Genomic DNA, 16624 nt, shown 5'->3' on the forward strand with positions numbered 1-16624 from the left:
TACTTTTTCCATCATGCCTCTTTCATATGAAAACAAAAAAATTGACCTTTTTTTGTGGGCAATAATTTTTTCTTTCTTTTTTATATTTCACATGGTACTATTGTTTAGAAAAACGCTAGGAAATCACTAGCTAAAATAGAAACAAACTGAAATAACACGAAGATTTGATGTTGTTCATATACAATGCTATATGTTACATTTTTGGGCAAAAAAGTAGAACTTCTCACTATATACATTAGAAAATAATTGAGATGTAAGTAATTGTTAAAATGGTACTACAAGAACTCTCACCCAAACCCTGAGGGGTGGCTCAGTTGGCAAAGTCCAACCCTTCCACATGGGAGGTCAAAGATCGAATCCCCTTAGGACCAGAGCCGAAGCCCCATTTATATTAATTATCTAAAAAAGCGCCTTGAGGATGTAGTAGTAGTGCGCGTAAGCTGGCCCGGATGAATTTTCCGAGATCTCTACTTCCATTACAGATCTCCCAAAGCAGGTCATTCGAGTCACAGGATAATACTATATCACATGATTAAACGAACATGATTGAAAACAATCATCTACCCGTGATCCAAACTCAAAGAACATGCTTTTCATGGGTCCTGCATCTATTTGTCTACAGAGACTCTGATCACAATAACTATCTTAACCCTAATTATGAGCCGCCCCCACTAACCCACCAATTAATCTTACTTTGTTTCTAGGATTTGGATAACTTTAGGTTAAGTATGAATTAATTAACCACACCGTAACCTTAGCTAGCCAATATAATTACGTCCTCTTCACGTCTCTTGTTAATTCTCTCCCATTTTATGCCCTTCCTTGTCACGGGGCCGCTCCACCCTCCATGCGTCTATCGTCGAAGCATGATGAAATGGAATTGGACGGTTTTTCCATTAAAAGCCGCCTGAAATTTATTTTAACAATTTTTTTTCTAATTCCAAGGACCCACCTATATAAATGCGACGTATCAACTATCGCTTCCATCGTCTTCGTCTTCTTCTTCTTCTTCTTTCTATGAATCTATCGTTGCCCAAGCTGGGAAAATCAGATTCTATCTCTTCTGCTATGGACAATTACCCGACCATGTTCTTCCCGCGTTATTCTTCGTCAACAACAACAACAACATCAGCAGCAGTAGCTTCTCCCTATACTTTTATTGACGACGTTCATGGCAATTACCCAACTGGGTTTCAAGGATGGAAGAAGGAGACGACTTCATCGTCTGATGTCTCAGGTTCACAGCTGATTACAAACGATTCCCAAGTAGGGAGCTCTAATGTTCCCGAGAGTGATCAGCAGAAAACCGCAGGTAAAAGTAAGAAAGGTGAAAAGAAGATCAGAAAACCCAGATTTGCTTTCCAAACAAGAAGCCAGGTTGATATTCTTGACGATGGGTACAGATGGAGGAAATACGGTCAAAAGGCTGTGAAGAACAACAAATTTCCCAGGTGGGTTTTTCTTCTTCTTCTTTACTGCATAGTAGATTTTGATGAGTTTCTTCATTGCACCAACTATTATTCGACTTTACCAAAAATTATAAGTCAAAAAGGTACTTAATCTAGAAAATAAATATAGGCAGATCTGTACTCTAGGAGATCATTTATCCCTTTCTATAACTGAAGATTGTCACCATCACCTAGCTTCCAGTTCTTTAATTTGAATCCTTAATGTTAGATCTTTCTCAAAGAAGCTTAAATGTTTGGTTTCTCATAAATTAGCTAGCTTGTTGGACTTCTTTCATGCACAATTCAATCTCTCTCTCTCTCTTCTCACAAACAAAATTTCCTACGATTATTCTTCTACTACGCTTTTGATTTCCAATAGATGGTTGTCATGGTTTCACTTCCAGGTCAGTATAGGTGGGATCTAGACTTTGAGCAATATGGTTATTTGAGCCAAGTTTAGTGTAGAGAAGAGTTAATAACATACTTCAAACACCAAGAGGAGCAATTTCTATTAAAGGGTTTCACTCAACTTGTTTCATTATCTTTGAAACTTTAGACGTATTGATGAAGTTCCTAACATAAAATGTTCTCAGAAAACAAGAACATCTTTCTATTAATTATCTGTTAGAACTCAATTCTTTTGAAGATGCTCAAACTAAGGATCAAATCCAGTGAGATAGAACTGATGATGATACTTGTTTTCGGTTTGCAGAAGTTACTATCGCTGCACACATCAAGGGTGCAATGTGAAGAAGCAAGTCCAACGCTTATCTAAAGATGAAGGGGTTGTTATCACGACGTATGAAGGAATGCACACACATCCTATTGAAAAGTCTACAGACAACTTTGAACACATCTTGAATCAAATGCAAGTCTACACTGCTTTTTAACTCTCCTCCAGCTCCCCTCACCCCACCCCCACCTTGAGAATTTATAGCATTATATGGTTTGATTAATTAGTACTTGTAAAGTTTGTGACATTAAGATTAATACTCGGAAGTGAATAGACTAGTGCAAGAGAATCTGTTGTGTGACCAAAAAAACATTTGGGAAAAGAATATGAATTAGGTTTATGACTTTGAAGATTGACATGTGACTGATAGATAAGGTGTGCAACCCATCAATGGGGACAAGGATAGGCTAGGGCTGCGAAGGGGGAGCAGATGGTGCTATTTATTTGGATAGTAGCAGTGGAGGTGATACTGGTGGTGGGATACCAGATATATAACCAAACACAACTAAAGAAAATCACTATGTGAAATTTTTTGACAATCACACCGACAACTCTTTCACGACCTACATCTGAAAACATCCAGTTTAGCACACAATGACTTGTTCCTTACATCTCTTAAACAATAGAAGAAAGAAAGGAATTTAACTAGAGTCAAATACAAGTGCTTAAAATATATTGATAAAATCAAAGACTTGGACCTTCTTATGTATGGATTTCATCCTTGCCTTCTTTCTTAGCTTTTCAATGTGAGAAAAAGAACTTTCTTCATTCTTTGTTTTTAGTCAAACCCAACACATATTTGCAGATGCATGATGTGTCATTGGACCGTGAAAGAAAACAAATTAAAGAGGATCAACGGAATTACTGATTTACTCATCAAAGAGTAATGTTGAAATCACTTCCTTTTCTTCCTGATTAATATTAATACTTGAACATGGAAGAAACTAGTGCTATAGAATATGAATTAGATTTATTTTGAACATGTAACATGAGAGTTGACATGTGATCAATTTGCAACTAATATGATGTTAGTTAGCAAAATAGCTCCCATGCATGGCTCAAAACATATAAACTATTCAATTTTTTGGAAATATTTTGCTTTGTTTTGTTTTTGTAGATTGTACATCTATTTAAAGAGGTTGGTCCCTATTTGGGGTGGCAAGTTTCGGACAGGGAAGTTCTCTTATATTGTGTCTAGAGTTAAGGATCGTTTGGCCTTGTGGAAAGTGACTTCCTTGTCCTTTGTGGGGACGGTGACTCTTGCCAAGTCAATTGCGATGAATCTGCCATATTATTCTATACAGACTAATGTGGTATCGAAAGGTATTTTGGACAAGGTGGAGAAGCTTGCTTGTGGTTTCATTTGGAATGATGCCCCAAATCGTAGAAAGATGCATCTTGTGAAGTGGAGTTTGTTTTGTAACTCTAAAGAAGGTGGTGGGTTGGGTTTTAGAAGCTTGTCGGTAATGAATTCCGCCTTTTTATGAAGTTTGGGGCTTTCTTAATTGGTAAGTTAAACTTATGATATTCTGGTTGGTGGTGCTTTCCCTACCGTCCTGATGTTTTCCCTGAGAAACATTGGACGTCGGTTTGGAAGTTAAAGGTGTCGGATCGGGTATGCCATTTCATATGGCTGGAAAGTTTAGATAGTATCCTCATAAGTGATAGAATGTTTAAGATAAGAATTGGGGATGTCGGCAACATGTAGTTTTTGTTCAAGAGCAGCTAAAGACATTCTTCATGTATTGCGAGATTGCTATTTTGCAAAAATATTTGGTGGCAGCAGTTGGTGTCAGTTGAGCACCATGTGGCTTTCTAGCCCATCAAAGGAGACTTGGTTGGTGGAGAACATATGTGCTTCTTTAACTAAGATAGCACCAAATTGGCCTGAGAAGTTTGGATGTACCTTATTCCTCTTGAGGGGATGGCGGGATCAAGAGGCTCATGATGAAGAGTTTGTTCGACCAATGGATGACAAAATATTTCTATTGTCGTTCAGTGGCTAGGGTGTAGATGCCGTGTAGCAAGGTGACGCCCAAATCCTTTGTGGTTAGGGGCGGGGCATGGGAGGACCAGGCCAACAAGAAGCACCAAATGGCCGAGAAGTTTGGAGACCTTATCCTCTTGTGGTGATGGCGGGATCAAGAGGCTCATGATGAAGAGTTTGTTCGACCAATGGATGGCAAAATGTTTCTATTGTCGTTTAGTGGCTAGGGCGTAGATGCCGTGTAGCAAGGTGACGCCCAAATCCTTTGTGCTTAATTAGGGGTCTGGTGGCATGGGAGTGCCGATGGACTATGCCTTTTAAATGCAATGTTGACGCTTCCTTTTGGGCGCGTTGTGGTGCCTAGATTGACGGGTATTTCGGGATGTGAGAGGCCTTTTCCTTGGGTGCTTTGTTGATCGTGTGTAGGTGGAGTTGGTGGTGGAAGCAAAGCTTTGTGCCATTCAAGGAGTACGGAAGGCTATGGAGTTGGGGATGTGGCCTATTCATAATGAATCAGACTTGGCAAAAGCTATTAGTTTGCTTGATCAGGGCTCGCATGTTAAAGGGACAGTGGTCAAGGTGGTAAATGAAATTCTAGCTTTGGCTGACAATGTTGGTTGTGTTTGCTTCAATCATGTTGGTCGTGAAGCCAATTAGGGTTGTTGATTGGATTTAAAAGATGCAACTGTGTTTGGGTTCATCTCTAGTATTCTTCAAGGATCCTCCTTGTGATCTTAGGAAGATCCTTCAAGCAGATTTAACTCCCAATCTAGGATAGGTTTTTCTTCTGTTTGTCTTGGACCGTAGGCCCCCTTTTTTTACCTAAAAAAAAGATGTATTTAATCGACTTTAGCGAAGAGAGAAAACAATAAGATGAACAATCAAACTTAGATTATAGGCTATTCTGATAGGGAATGAGTTTTTCTATTTTTAAACTTTTGATGATGATTTTCTTTTGGAATATTATGGGCGTAAGGAGACGATAAGGATCAATCATCTTGCAAATGTAAGTTTTCCTAATGTCAATTTTCTTTTTCATTTTTTTTTTGGTAAAATTCTTTTTCATTTGTTATTCTTAATATAAATGACCTTTTAGTTAAAAAAGGAAGAAGAAAATTATTTTAAGTAAACCAATGGTCAAGAAATTTTATTCATTCTCTTAGGGCAAAACAGAAAATTATAGTAGTAAATTCTTTAAGAATTAAAATTTCAATTATCCAAGGCAATGTAGAAGCACAAAGGTATTTAACAAGACCAAGAGCTTGCAATAGTGTGTGACTATGGTTAGAATGCAATAGAGAAGATGGCTTATAAGGATAAATCTTATGTTACAACTAAACTTTGACTCCCTAAACAATTAGGGTCCTATTAAGAAGATAAGCTAGAAAGGTAAATCTTGTTCAACCAAATCTTCAATACTAATGACTTTCTTTAGTTTTTAATGTTATCTTCTTGGAAAGAAAAGGTCCTTGTCTCCTAGATGAGAATGTTTTCTTTGACACTTCAATGAGAAAGGAGACCACTACCTAACAACTACAGATAGGATAGACTTAAGAAATCCTCACATCAAGGAGTTCTATAAAAGTAGTGCACTTGATAAAATGTGCCTTACATTGCCCCAAACAAGAATAAGGAAGTCAACCACATACTGTTGATCTTCCTTAAATAGAGTAGAATACAAAATTTAGAACCTAGATAATTATTATCCTCACCTATTTTGAGTCTCATTCCACCTTTAGTTCCACATAGAAGTCAATCGGATTGCCAAACCTCTCCCTTGAATCAACTGGGAGAAGTTGGATGGAATCGATGCCACCATTGTAGGGTCACAAGACTCAAAAGTCGGTGAAGTTGGATGGTCGATACCACCATTCTAGGGTCACAAGACTCAAAAGTCGGTGAAGTTGGATGGTCGATACCACCATTCTAGGGTCACAAGACTCAAAAGTCAGTGAAGTTGGATGGAATTGATACCACCATTGTAGGATCACAATGAAGTCGCATTTGAGGTGATCACACCAAACTCCCCTTGAGTTCCTATAAAAGATGCATCAATGATATTGAACTCTTGCAATCCTTATCATCAAGTTTCTAGATGTTCTCATAAGCTGGTCCCAGCAGTGACTCCATATGACTTCAGACCGATTGGCCAGAACTGCATTAAACTCAATGAAGCTCATCTCTACCAACTTTTCTTTTTCTTCTTTTTTTTTTTGGTGGTGGGGGGGGGGGTTTGATTTATCTTCACTCCTTTTACCCCCCAAAAAAAATTAAATTAAAAAAAAAAAAAAAAAAAAAAAAAAACACACCAACCTATATTCTATTTTTTTTTTTTCGGTGGGAAAAAACTATACTCATTATTACCTATGTTGGCGAGTGATCAAAATATTCTTGCAAGGGAGTTCATTTCCAACTCTCACTATACCGTGGCCCGCAATAGTAACTCTTTACCCCAAAAAAAAAAAAAAAAAAAAAAAAACTTAATAGTAACTCTTAAAAACGGAAGTGCCTTACGCCACCACTGCAAAAGAAATGTTTACCGCCAAGAGCCAATCTCAAAGCACGACGTTTCACTGGAAGCATTAATCTGCGTTAGGTTTCCAAAAGGGCCGAATGCATTAAGCTGAGTTAGGTTTCCAAAAGATTACGTTCAGCCACTGGTTCTGTAATTCTGTTCACTCCCACTCGAGGAATCTGCAACCGAGGGTCTTAGGGTTTTACTAAGGCGATTTTCTTTCCTTCTTCTCCGGCACAGCTTCCACTACCACTGTATTTCCTGTCTCTGAGTATACAAGCAGGTAGTGGACGATAATGGATGGGGAGGAGTTGACGGAGCAAGAGACTGCGCTGTATGATCGCCAGATTCGTGTATGGGGTGTCGACGCGCAGAGAAGGTATGTCCCCTGTGTCCCCTTCCTCTGTCTCTTTATTCTATTTTGGGGTTTAAAATCAATCTTTTGTGTGTTCTGATTGTCACTGACGTCCACTGACAGGTTGAGCAAATCTCGTATTTTGGTTAGCGGAATGAAAGGGGCTGTTGTTGAGGTAGTTCTCCGGCTCCTGAATGTCATATTCAAACTGTTGTTTCTTCTTTATTCTTGGAGTAGAGTTCAAATTCAAATATGAGGGTTAAGCGGATATTAGAGCATGGGATTATCAAGAAACTGAAATTGCATATTTTTAAGCTGCTCAAACACATAACTTGTTGATGCGATGTCGTATTCATGATGTTGATCTTTGGCTTGTTGGACTTCAGTTCAACTTCAAATTCGAAGTGTAAGCGAATGTGGGAATGTAGGATGGTACACTTTATTCATCGAAAACCTGAAGTTGCATATATTTTTATCAGGTAGAAAGCTAGTTGCTCAAGTTAAACCTTTAAGCTCCAATTACGCACTAGTGGAAGCTTGACCACGATCCATGGAGCTAGATACATATGAATGGTTGTGTAAAATATATCAACTCATGGAGGCTTGGGAATAGTAGCTCTATTTAATTAATTGTTGACTGCCAACTCCTGAATCCTGGTGCTCTCTGCAGAAGCACAATATTCCTGTCAGGAAAGTAGTTTGGAAAACTTTGACGGATAGGTTGTTCTTGTGGCATTCATAGAACCGACTATAGAGGTCTTGTGTGGAATGTTGGGCGTTTAAGAAGCATCATATGGATAAATTCAGTACTGCAGAGACGAGGATGCTAGGAGGATGAGTTGCAAAACTGGAAACGATTTAGTAAGGAAATATTACATTGGACTGATTTGCAAGTACCTCCGATACATGATAAGCTACAAGAAAGTCTTTTGAGTTGGTATGGTCATGTTGAATTGAGGCATTTGGATGCTCTAGTGTGGAGAAGTTGATTCAGATTGAAGAACAGAAGGTGCTAGGTACAGAAGTAAAATGAGCTTAGGAGACATGAATTGACTGGTTAATATGGGTTCAGTGGTGAAAATTTGAAATAAGTTGTCTAGTGGTGGTTTTGGGAAACGATAAAAAAAATGGATCATTGGATTCTATTGCATCTTTTTTTTTTTTAATGAAAAATCATGGTCTTCATGTGATGTCTAAGAAATATTGTATTTCTACTAAATTTGAACAAATAAAGATAACATCGGCAAAATAATGAATGTATGTTTTTCATTGAAAAAAGAGGTTACTTGTGCTATTTTGTTCTGTGTAATAATAATAGTACATAAATAAGTTTTGGAGGTGCATGAGATGGGGAGAAGGAGAAAATTACATTTCAATCTAGAAGGGTGTCATCATGTGTGGTATGATTTTTGGTGTGGTCGTGCACTGGTTGGAAGCATGCACTAAAATTCAACACAGTGCTTTGTCACTTCTTTTTTTTTTTTTCAATACTTAAAGGTATGATAGTTCTTGATGTTATTTTATTTGAGAAATGGTGTATTTTAGATTACTGATTGAGCTATTCATGTTGCTGCAGTTCTGCAAGAATATTGTCCTTGCGGGAATTGGTAGTTTGACCCTGATGGATAGCAGGTCAGTTACAGAAGAAGCCCTTTCTGCAAACTTCTTAATACCTCCTGATGATAATATGTACAGCGGGCATTCTCTTGCTGAACTTTGCTGTGATTCCTTAAGAGATTTTAATCCAATGGTCCATGTTTCTGTAGAGAAAGGTGAGTACCTACCATACCTTATGTATTTTTTTTTTTTTGGTCAAACCCAAGAATGAGACTGTACATTGTAGTCTTCCATTTTTTTTTTTCTTTCAATATTACCAGCAAGCTTGTATAAAATGTTTCTCTATGGATCTGAGGTTGGATTGTTTTAGTTTCTGTCCTGGCTGTTGGTTCCCATGGCAGGCTAACAATATGACAGGATATTTTTACTGTTATATTGAGTAGAAATGAGAATGCTCAAGTCGAGCACATGAAAGATGGCTGTTTATGGTGGTCAAATCTTTTTCTAGTAAATATTCTTTCACATACTTTGTAGCCAAGTAAACCCATGGCTTGCAGTCTTGTCTCACTAAAGTGATCCAAATATTTAGATTTTGGGATGTTTTATTAACGTGCCAATGACTTTACATGCAGACCGTCCAGCCTAGTGTTCAACCATTCAGGCCTAGTTGCCTTGCCAAAAACCTGGAAATACCTGTTTTGTTGTATCGCTGACCTTTTGACCTTTAGGTTGTTTGAATAAGCTATAGGTTAAACTGCATTATTTCTTGGAGTTCTTTTACATTGTAATGAATCCATAATTGATGAATACTGAATATTTGTATGAGTAGGTATGCTGAGTCTTTTCAAAGAATGTCTCCCCACCTCCCCCCTTTCCACCCACCAAAAGAAGAGAGAATTCTCACTTATTTTCTCCTTGTCTTTTGCTTGTTTCTTTTGTTGCTTAAATGATATGCTCAAATTTGTTGGATGTGGGATTTCCCTTTTCAGTCTGATAAATTTTATATTGGATATGCAATTAAATCAAATTTCTATTCTCACAGGTGATTTGTTGAGCTTTGATGAGGACTTCTATGGCAAGTTTGATGCTGTAGTTATCAGTTGTTCTTCTTATACAACCAAAGTAAAATCAATGTCCTTCTTTATATATTTATCTTTTACAAGTCTTATTTAAATGTTACTTACTTGCTCCCGCTTCATGAATCAATTTCAGAAGATAATCAATGAAAAATGTCGGAAAGCACCCAAGCGGATTGCTTTTTATACCGTTGATTGTAGAGATGCATGTGGCGAAATATTTGTTGATTTGCAGAAATATGAATATAACCAGGTGCTCAGATTATCTTTTGTTTCAGTTTTTAGTTTTTTTATTAATTGTTTTATCCTCTCTTAGTTGTGACTTAATAGTATAGATTAGGTGCATGCTGTATTTATGTCTGCTAACAAATGTAGAGTCAGTAGGCAGAAGGACTTCTTATCAGATTTGCTGATACTATATGTTTTGTTAGGTATTATGTTTATGAGAATCTTTCTGCTCCAGAATTGTTGATTTATTTTAGCTTCTTGTCTGGGATGAGTATGCTGCAAGTCCAATAACTTGTCAAACAGTATTTTTTTAGTGAGAGAAATATTATGGATAGAGAAATAAATGCAACACTCCAAATGGAGACAGTATACAACCTGTAACAAATAATACTGCAAAAACATAAGCAAGTGGACGTCAAAAAGATCTACACCTCATGACAGTGAATTACTCTGAAGACAAAGTTTAGGGTACTGTTCACTGTTTGCAAAATTATCTACCAACTCATAAAGAGCCCTTAGATTCCATCGGATGAGCAATCCATGCATGTAAGGTGGCAGATGAATTTATTATGGATTTTTACATCTTGAAAAGCTCCTTTGAAGTATTAGTTATGAGAGCAATGACATTTTGAACTCTGGAGTTTCCTTCTGCAGTCGTTCTTTCATAACCACGTCAAAGGGTGAGACCCAAATTGGGTTTTTCAGATATTTTAGCTAGACAAGAACCAGAAGGGTGCATCAGCTTAGAGTTGTACATTTAGCTAGACTGGAGACCTAAGACAACCATTATTCAAAATGTAATTTGGAATTAAGTGGACTGAAACAATCACAATGCATTAGGGCCTGTTTGGTTACATGAATCCAGAGATTTCATGAATGCAAGATTTATACCCGTTCGGTTGTGAAAATCTCTAGGTTCATAAAATCTAGAGATTCATCTTTTTACACTAAAAACATGAATATGTAGATTTATGGGTATGAGGTGAAATCCAGAGATTTCACCCCTATTATAAAAACACTAAACATTTGCGTATTCACACAAATCACGTCGACCAAACAGTTTTTCATAATGAAATTTCCACAAATTCAGGTTTACCAAACAGTTAAATTTTTTGAATTATGACTCCATAGATTTGAAATCTCTAGATATTTGAAATCTCCAGACTCGTGTAACCAAACAGGCCCTTGAATGTTTGCTCGTATTTGATTTTTTTCTTCTGGTTTTATGTTAAATACTTGTGGTGTATGAATTCAATTATGACTCTTTCAGATAGCCTGCATATTCACTATCTGATTCATTCCTTATTTTACATGCTGTTGATGTTAATAGACGTCAATTAACTAGTATGACTTGGTTCTTTTTGCAGAAGAAGCATGATGATACTGATGAGTGCGAATTACAGTATCCAAGTTTAGAGGTACACATCAAATGGGAATATTTCACTTGGATGTTTCTGTTGCCTTGCATTGGCATTTTCCCCCCTTCTTCTGTGTTAGTGCATGTCCTTATATGGTAGTTAAACATTTCCATTTTAGCAGTTTTTAGTCTCCACCAAACAAACTCAGTGAAGCCTTTTCTTACTAACTGGGTTGGCAACATGGATCTGGTTTTGGTACATCAGATGTAATTTACCCTTTCTAATTTAGTAGGTCTTACATTATCTTCCAACACCCATTTGATGTTGTAATTTTTCTTAAAACTATCATATTTGTGAGTTTTATTCTTTAAGTTGCCTCTTTGGCATTTATGCCTTTACACAACCCAGTGCAGGATAGTTTCAATCCACTAGACCTCTAACCATGCCAGTGGCAGGATGAGATGGTAACTTTTATATAAGACATGCAGGGATCGTCTGGGCAGGCGACATATTAAATTCAGAGTCAAATTTAACCAAAACCTCCTTGTCTATTTGGATGAAATCCATGTATGCGCCTGCAAATACACCGTACTCATAGTATTTTGATGCTCGAATTTCCTAGAAACTGCAAAGCCTCATTTTCCACTTCTGGCAAATTCCATGTGGTTGAAACTTGAAATGTTTTCTGGGGTATAATGTCATGGTGGTTTACTTGTCCCATCTATCATGTCTTGTGGCAAAATTCCGTCCGGGTTGAAACTTGACATGTGAGCGGTGGTCTCTTCCTGATCGTGGACCTTTTCCTCTGCATCTTTTATAGTGATAGTATCTATTTACATGAGTAAACATTCTGACGTACAAGGGATGCACAAATCTATGAAACATAAATGGGGACCTTGATTTACTTTGCATTGTCTTTAGCCACCCATTTTGGTTTTCTCCTCGGAAGAACCCTATGGAACATTGACAAGATTTCCAGCATGGGATGATTCTGGGTAATTGCCTTACCTAATTGTGAAATGTATTTTAGCTGTAATGTTTGCCGTGGGGCTCTATTCCATATTTAGAATGCAACTATTTAGATTCAAAATAGCAGAGTTTTCCTCCTCTGAGACTTGTATTCAAAATCGTAGAGTTTTCCTTTTTTGAGGTTTCGGTTGTTGATGATTCAAATTTAAGTTCTACTCTTTTCTAATGGCAGGAAGCTGTTGCAGTGCCTTGGAAATCACTCCCCAAGAAAATGACAAAGCTTTACTATGCCATGAGAGGTACATGATTGTTTGCGTACTGCTTGATTCCAATGCTCTGAACATGTTGTTTTGAATCTCTCTACTGAATATGGAGTGAATTTAATTATTGGCCTCTTAGTTCCCTCGACTACTCTCATGACTTTGTCTGATTCACAATATTCCATCTTTCTTTTCAAGTTGAATGATGCCCTAATTTGGAAAGCGTTACACATCACATTTCCTTCTTTAGTATAAGTTCGTACATGAACCCAACCTGCCAAAGACCTAACTTCCAACCACAAGAAAGCAAGAGGATTAAATCCATACAGGACTGTAAGAAGGTATAGAATTATTGAGTAAGGGCAGACTTGGGAAGGAAACAGAAGGTAGGAAGGAAATAATGAGAAAGGGCAGTTTTGAAGTCCCAACCAGGAGGTGGAAGTCTTGGGACTCTTTTGGGTGGTTGAACTCCTTTTACAAGTCACTGAGGTGGAGAGTCCATCGAAAGATTCTACTCCAAAAATCAACCAGGTGCACTTCCTTGCAGCTCCATTGGTCCACAAATAACAAGATTTAAATCACCGAGTATATTTCTGGCATTACCTGTAGTTTGAGGTTTAAAACATGGCGCAAGCCTGCAAATTTTAGATAAAAGAGGGCATTTCAATCTGGATCTTTTTGTAGTTGACCGTATCTACATGGGTATTCTGAACTCGAGTTCAAAAGTGCGGAAGACTTCCAATTAGATTGGACTGAAATAAACTCTTAAACCGAAAAATAGAACCTATGTCACTAACTTGGAGGAGTCAATGAAAAAGATATTTTGGGATTGATCACTTCTATTTTCCCCCTAGTTATTAAGGTTGGTTGTTTTGTTATTAGTTTGCATAGCTGAATTTGGCATTTGCAAATCCCGACATGATCCAAACTCCGAGAAAATTGCTTGCTCCATTCATGCATGTGGAACTTCCATTCCATAAAGCTAAATGCTTTTCTGATGACTAACTTAGGTCACCAGATTTTGAAAAATATGGAAAACCTATTTAATCAGTCAAAGGAGAGTTTTTATTTTTATTTCTTTAGCTGGTGGCAGTAGATGCATTGCACCTATTTTGCTACCTGGCTACATCCAAATTGATTTAAGACTCCAAAGCCATCAACCTGGCAAGCTATGATAAGTCAGAAATGATAGCAACCTGCAAGTATGATGCTATCTTTTACATCTTTCTCCTTTTTATTTATGTGAGAAATTACTTAACCACATTTTTTTCATTTTTTATTTTCTTATAGTGGTGGAAAGGTTTGAAGAGTCTGAGGGTCGTAATCCTGGTGAAGTATCTATTTCTGATCTACCTAGTGTTTTGGAGATGAAGAATGAACTTTGCAAGGCACAGGTAGGTACTCCTGACTGTATTTTAATTACTTTACAACAAAAATATATTAAAATTCTAATACCATACAACCTCTACAACTCATGGCAGTCATTGAATGAGTCACACATAACTGATGGTCTCCTCGAAAGATTGCTACTGGCAGGTTCAAGTGAATACCCTCCGGTGTGTGCAATCATTGGGGGAATTCTTGGCCAGGTACCAACAGCAAATCATATTGTTCTGCTGCCAGCGTTCATTACTTTTTTTTTTTTTTTTTTTGTAAGTTGATTTTGTTGCATGTAAATATAACAGGAGGTCATTAAAGCAATATCGGGTAAAGGTGTTCCTCTCAAGAATTTCTTCTTCTTTGATGCCATTGATGGGAAAGGCATTATTGAGGATGTATCAACCCCAGCCATTGAAAGCTGACCGTCTTTGATAGGGGATACATAACAATTTTGAGGTGGATACTTGGATGGGATTCTGTATTTGTATCTAGTTCAACTGCAGAGCCCCATTAATAAATGATGGATTTCTCTATATTTGCAATTTTAGGACCCAACAGTTTCTCAGCAATGTCTGATAGGCTATTCAGGATTAATACAATGCTGTTTTCAATCTAAAGTTTGTTTATATTGTGGTTTTATTTTTGGTGATGTTCTTGGAACAGCAACAGCCTCACTACAAAAGCTTGGGTAAGGTTGTACACATGATAATACTCCCCGGACCCTGCAGCGTTGGGATCATGTATTCCAGTCTATGGTTTGATGAGGACATTGGTTTGACAAGAGATTGAATTTGCCATTTTGTGTTTTATCGGCTACCCCTCTCCCTTCGATTTTATGAGCTTGGATGATTGACAAATACAATTCTAGAAGACAAGAAAACTGATGTGGTTGTTTTCTCCTGCTTAATAGAAGTTCTAGACTTAATTATCCTAATCTGTAAAATTCTCATTTATTAAAAGAAAAGAAAAAATGACTTGGATACTCTAAATTCTGTTTACCTTTCTGCTCACATTATTTAAAAAAGAATCTGCAGTATCTTTCTGATTAGACACACTACCCAAAAGATTTTGTTAGGTTGGTGCTTCTAACTTGATGGTGTCTGCGGTGCCCAGCTTGGATGAAAGCCACATGAATTCTATCAAATCTCAACTGAAAAAATAATGGTTTGCTTAGATTAAGAAAAAAAAAATGCTTTATTTCACTTAAGTTGTCATAATTTGCACGTGCTCTTTGGTACATCACCACATCAGACACACCAGCCTAACAAGATCCCAACACCTGTATCTTCCTTGTCCACAACATACATTAATTAATTCGTTTTAGTTTCTTTTGTTGTGCATGGCTCATACTTGGTAGAAAATGAGTGAATTTGAATGGAGCTATGTGATATTTATTCATTTAAACCATCCCAAGGATTTGAAAGAGCTGCTGAGGTGCCATACAATAAAATTGCTCCAAAAAATAAACAAGATAATTTAAATGATAACCAAACCGTACAATTGAAAGAAATCGAGAGGATGTAACCAATCCTTTTATTGCTATTATGGAAGAAAAGTTTTTGGCACTAATGATCAATTCATGATCTACAAAATTTCATGCTTGGTCTTGTTTTCATGTAAAAATAGTAAGCTGTCATTTCCTGAGGAGCATTAAATGATTTCCATATATAGCATAATGAACTCTAAATGTACATATACTTGCCGATGAATGCTGGGAGAGTAGGCCGAGAAGATACTACTTGAAGGAGTAATTCGCAATGTGCGTTCTTGTAAGAATAGATCCATCTAGTCCGGGAATTCTCCACCCACTGCTTGGAACTCAAAGATCTATTGTTGTTTACATTCGCCGCAGAGCTATTCTAGTGGTTGAAGCCAACACCTCTTAGTAAAGAGGTTGTGGGTTCAACGAGAAGAGTTTTAATGTTTTTAAAACTTATCTAAAAATTTTATTATAATATATTATTTGATTTCAAAGGCAACGCAGACCAGGGAAGTAGAGTAAGAGTTTTAATGTTTTTGAAACTTATCTAAATAACATATTATAATATATTATTTGATTTCAAAGGCAACGCAGAGCTACCTCTTAGTGGATTCGACTGGTGCTGATCGCGCCAGGTATGTCGAACCGTTGAGGATCAAATTCAAATGACAAGGGTATATTTATAAATATTATTTTTTATTTTTATACTTGAAGGTTTTAAAGTTAACTAATTTACAAAATTGGTCCTCGCATACCCGATTTTCAAATCGCTCTCTCATTCTTCTCAAGGTTCTTCTAATGGGATGTTATTCGCTTGATCTGCAATGGAAAAAATATTTCTCACCTCAAGATCTATAATCACCGCAGATAAACTGAAAATAGAACAACCCTTCAAACTAATCTGCAATTCGAGATTTTGGTATAAAAAAATCACCAGAAAGAAAAACAAGAAAAAAAAAATTTGAAAGGGAAAGAGAGAAGAATTCATGAAACTGTAAATCTTATTAAAACTAGGTCATTTCTATTGAACTAAATAGGAATTGAATCAAGAATCAAATAAATGCGAAGTGATGAGAATGAATATTCGCAAACAAACCTGATACGACTAACCAAAGATTCCTGGAGACAGAGAAACCAAATGATCCAAAACACTGAAGACAGGCAACTTCCAATCAAGAATTTCGACTTTCTTATCAAAAATCAAAAAAAGAGGAAGAATAAATTCAGAACCTAGTGATACCTGCGCGATTTTGAGCCTGGAGTGTTGGATATCGCCGC

General features: G+C 37.0%; 2 protein-coding genes across 2 annotated transcripts; both read left to right on the forward strand.

The window, feature by feature from the left end:
* Positions 1–1006: 1006 nt before the first annotated feature.
* Positions 1007–2675, forward strand: LOC149006290 (putative WRKY transcription factor 24). Its single transcript, XM_089166499.1, has 2 exons — positions 1007–1451; positions 2161–2675. The coding sequence occupies exons 1-2, from the start codon at positions 1018–1020 to the stop codon at positions 2336–2338; spliced, it is 612 nt and encodes a 203-aa protein (XP_089022625.1). The 5' UTR covers positions 1007–1017; the 3' UTR covers positions 2339–2675.
* A 3998-nt stretch (positions 2676–6673) lies between these two features.
* Positions 6674–14687, forward strand: LOC149006291 (SUMO-activating enzyme subunit 1B-1-like). The gene is made up of 10 exons (XM_089166183.1): positions 6674–7062; positions 7162–7213; positions 8615–8810; positions 9638–9717; positions 9808–9924; positions 11267–11317; positions 12459–12525; positions 13777–13880; positions 13968–14075; positions 14172–14687. Exons 1-10 carry the CDS (start codon positions 6980–6982, stop codon positions 14286–14288), a joined length of 975 nt encoding a protein of 324 aa, XP_089022309.1. The 5' UTR covers positions 6674–6979; the 3' UTR covers positions 14289–14687.
* The last annotated feature ends 1937 nt before the right edge of the window (positions 14688–16624 follow it).

The sequence above is a fragment of the Hakea prostrata genome, chromosome 8 (assembly GCF_041222555.1).
Source record: "Hakea prostrata isolate BN-2017 chromosome 8, UWA_Hpros_2, whole genome shotgun sequence".
In the NCBI taxonomy this organism is placed as follows: domain Eukaryota; kingdom Viridiplantae; phylum Streptophyta; class Magnoliopsida; order Proteales; family Proteaceae; genus Hakea; species Hakea prostrata.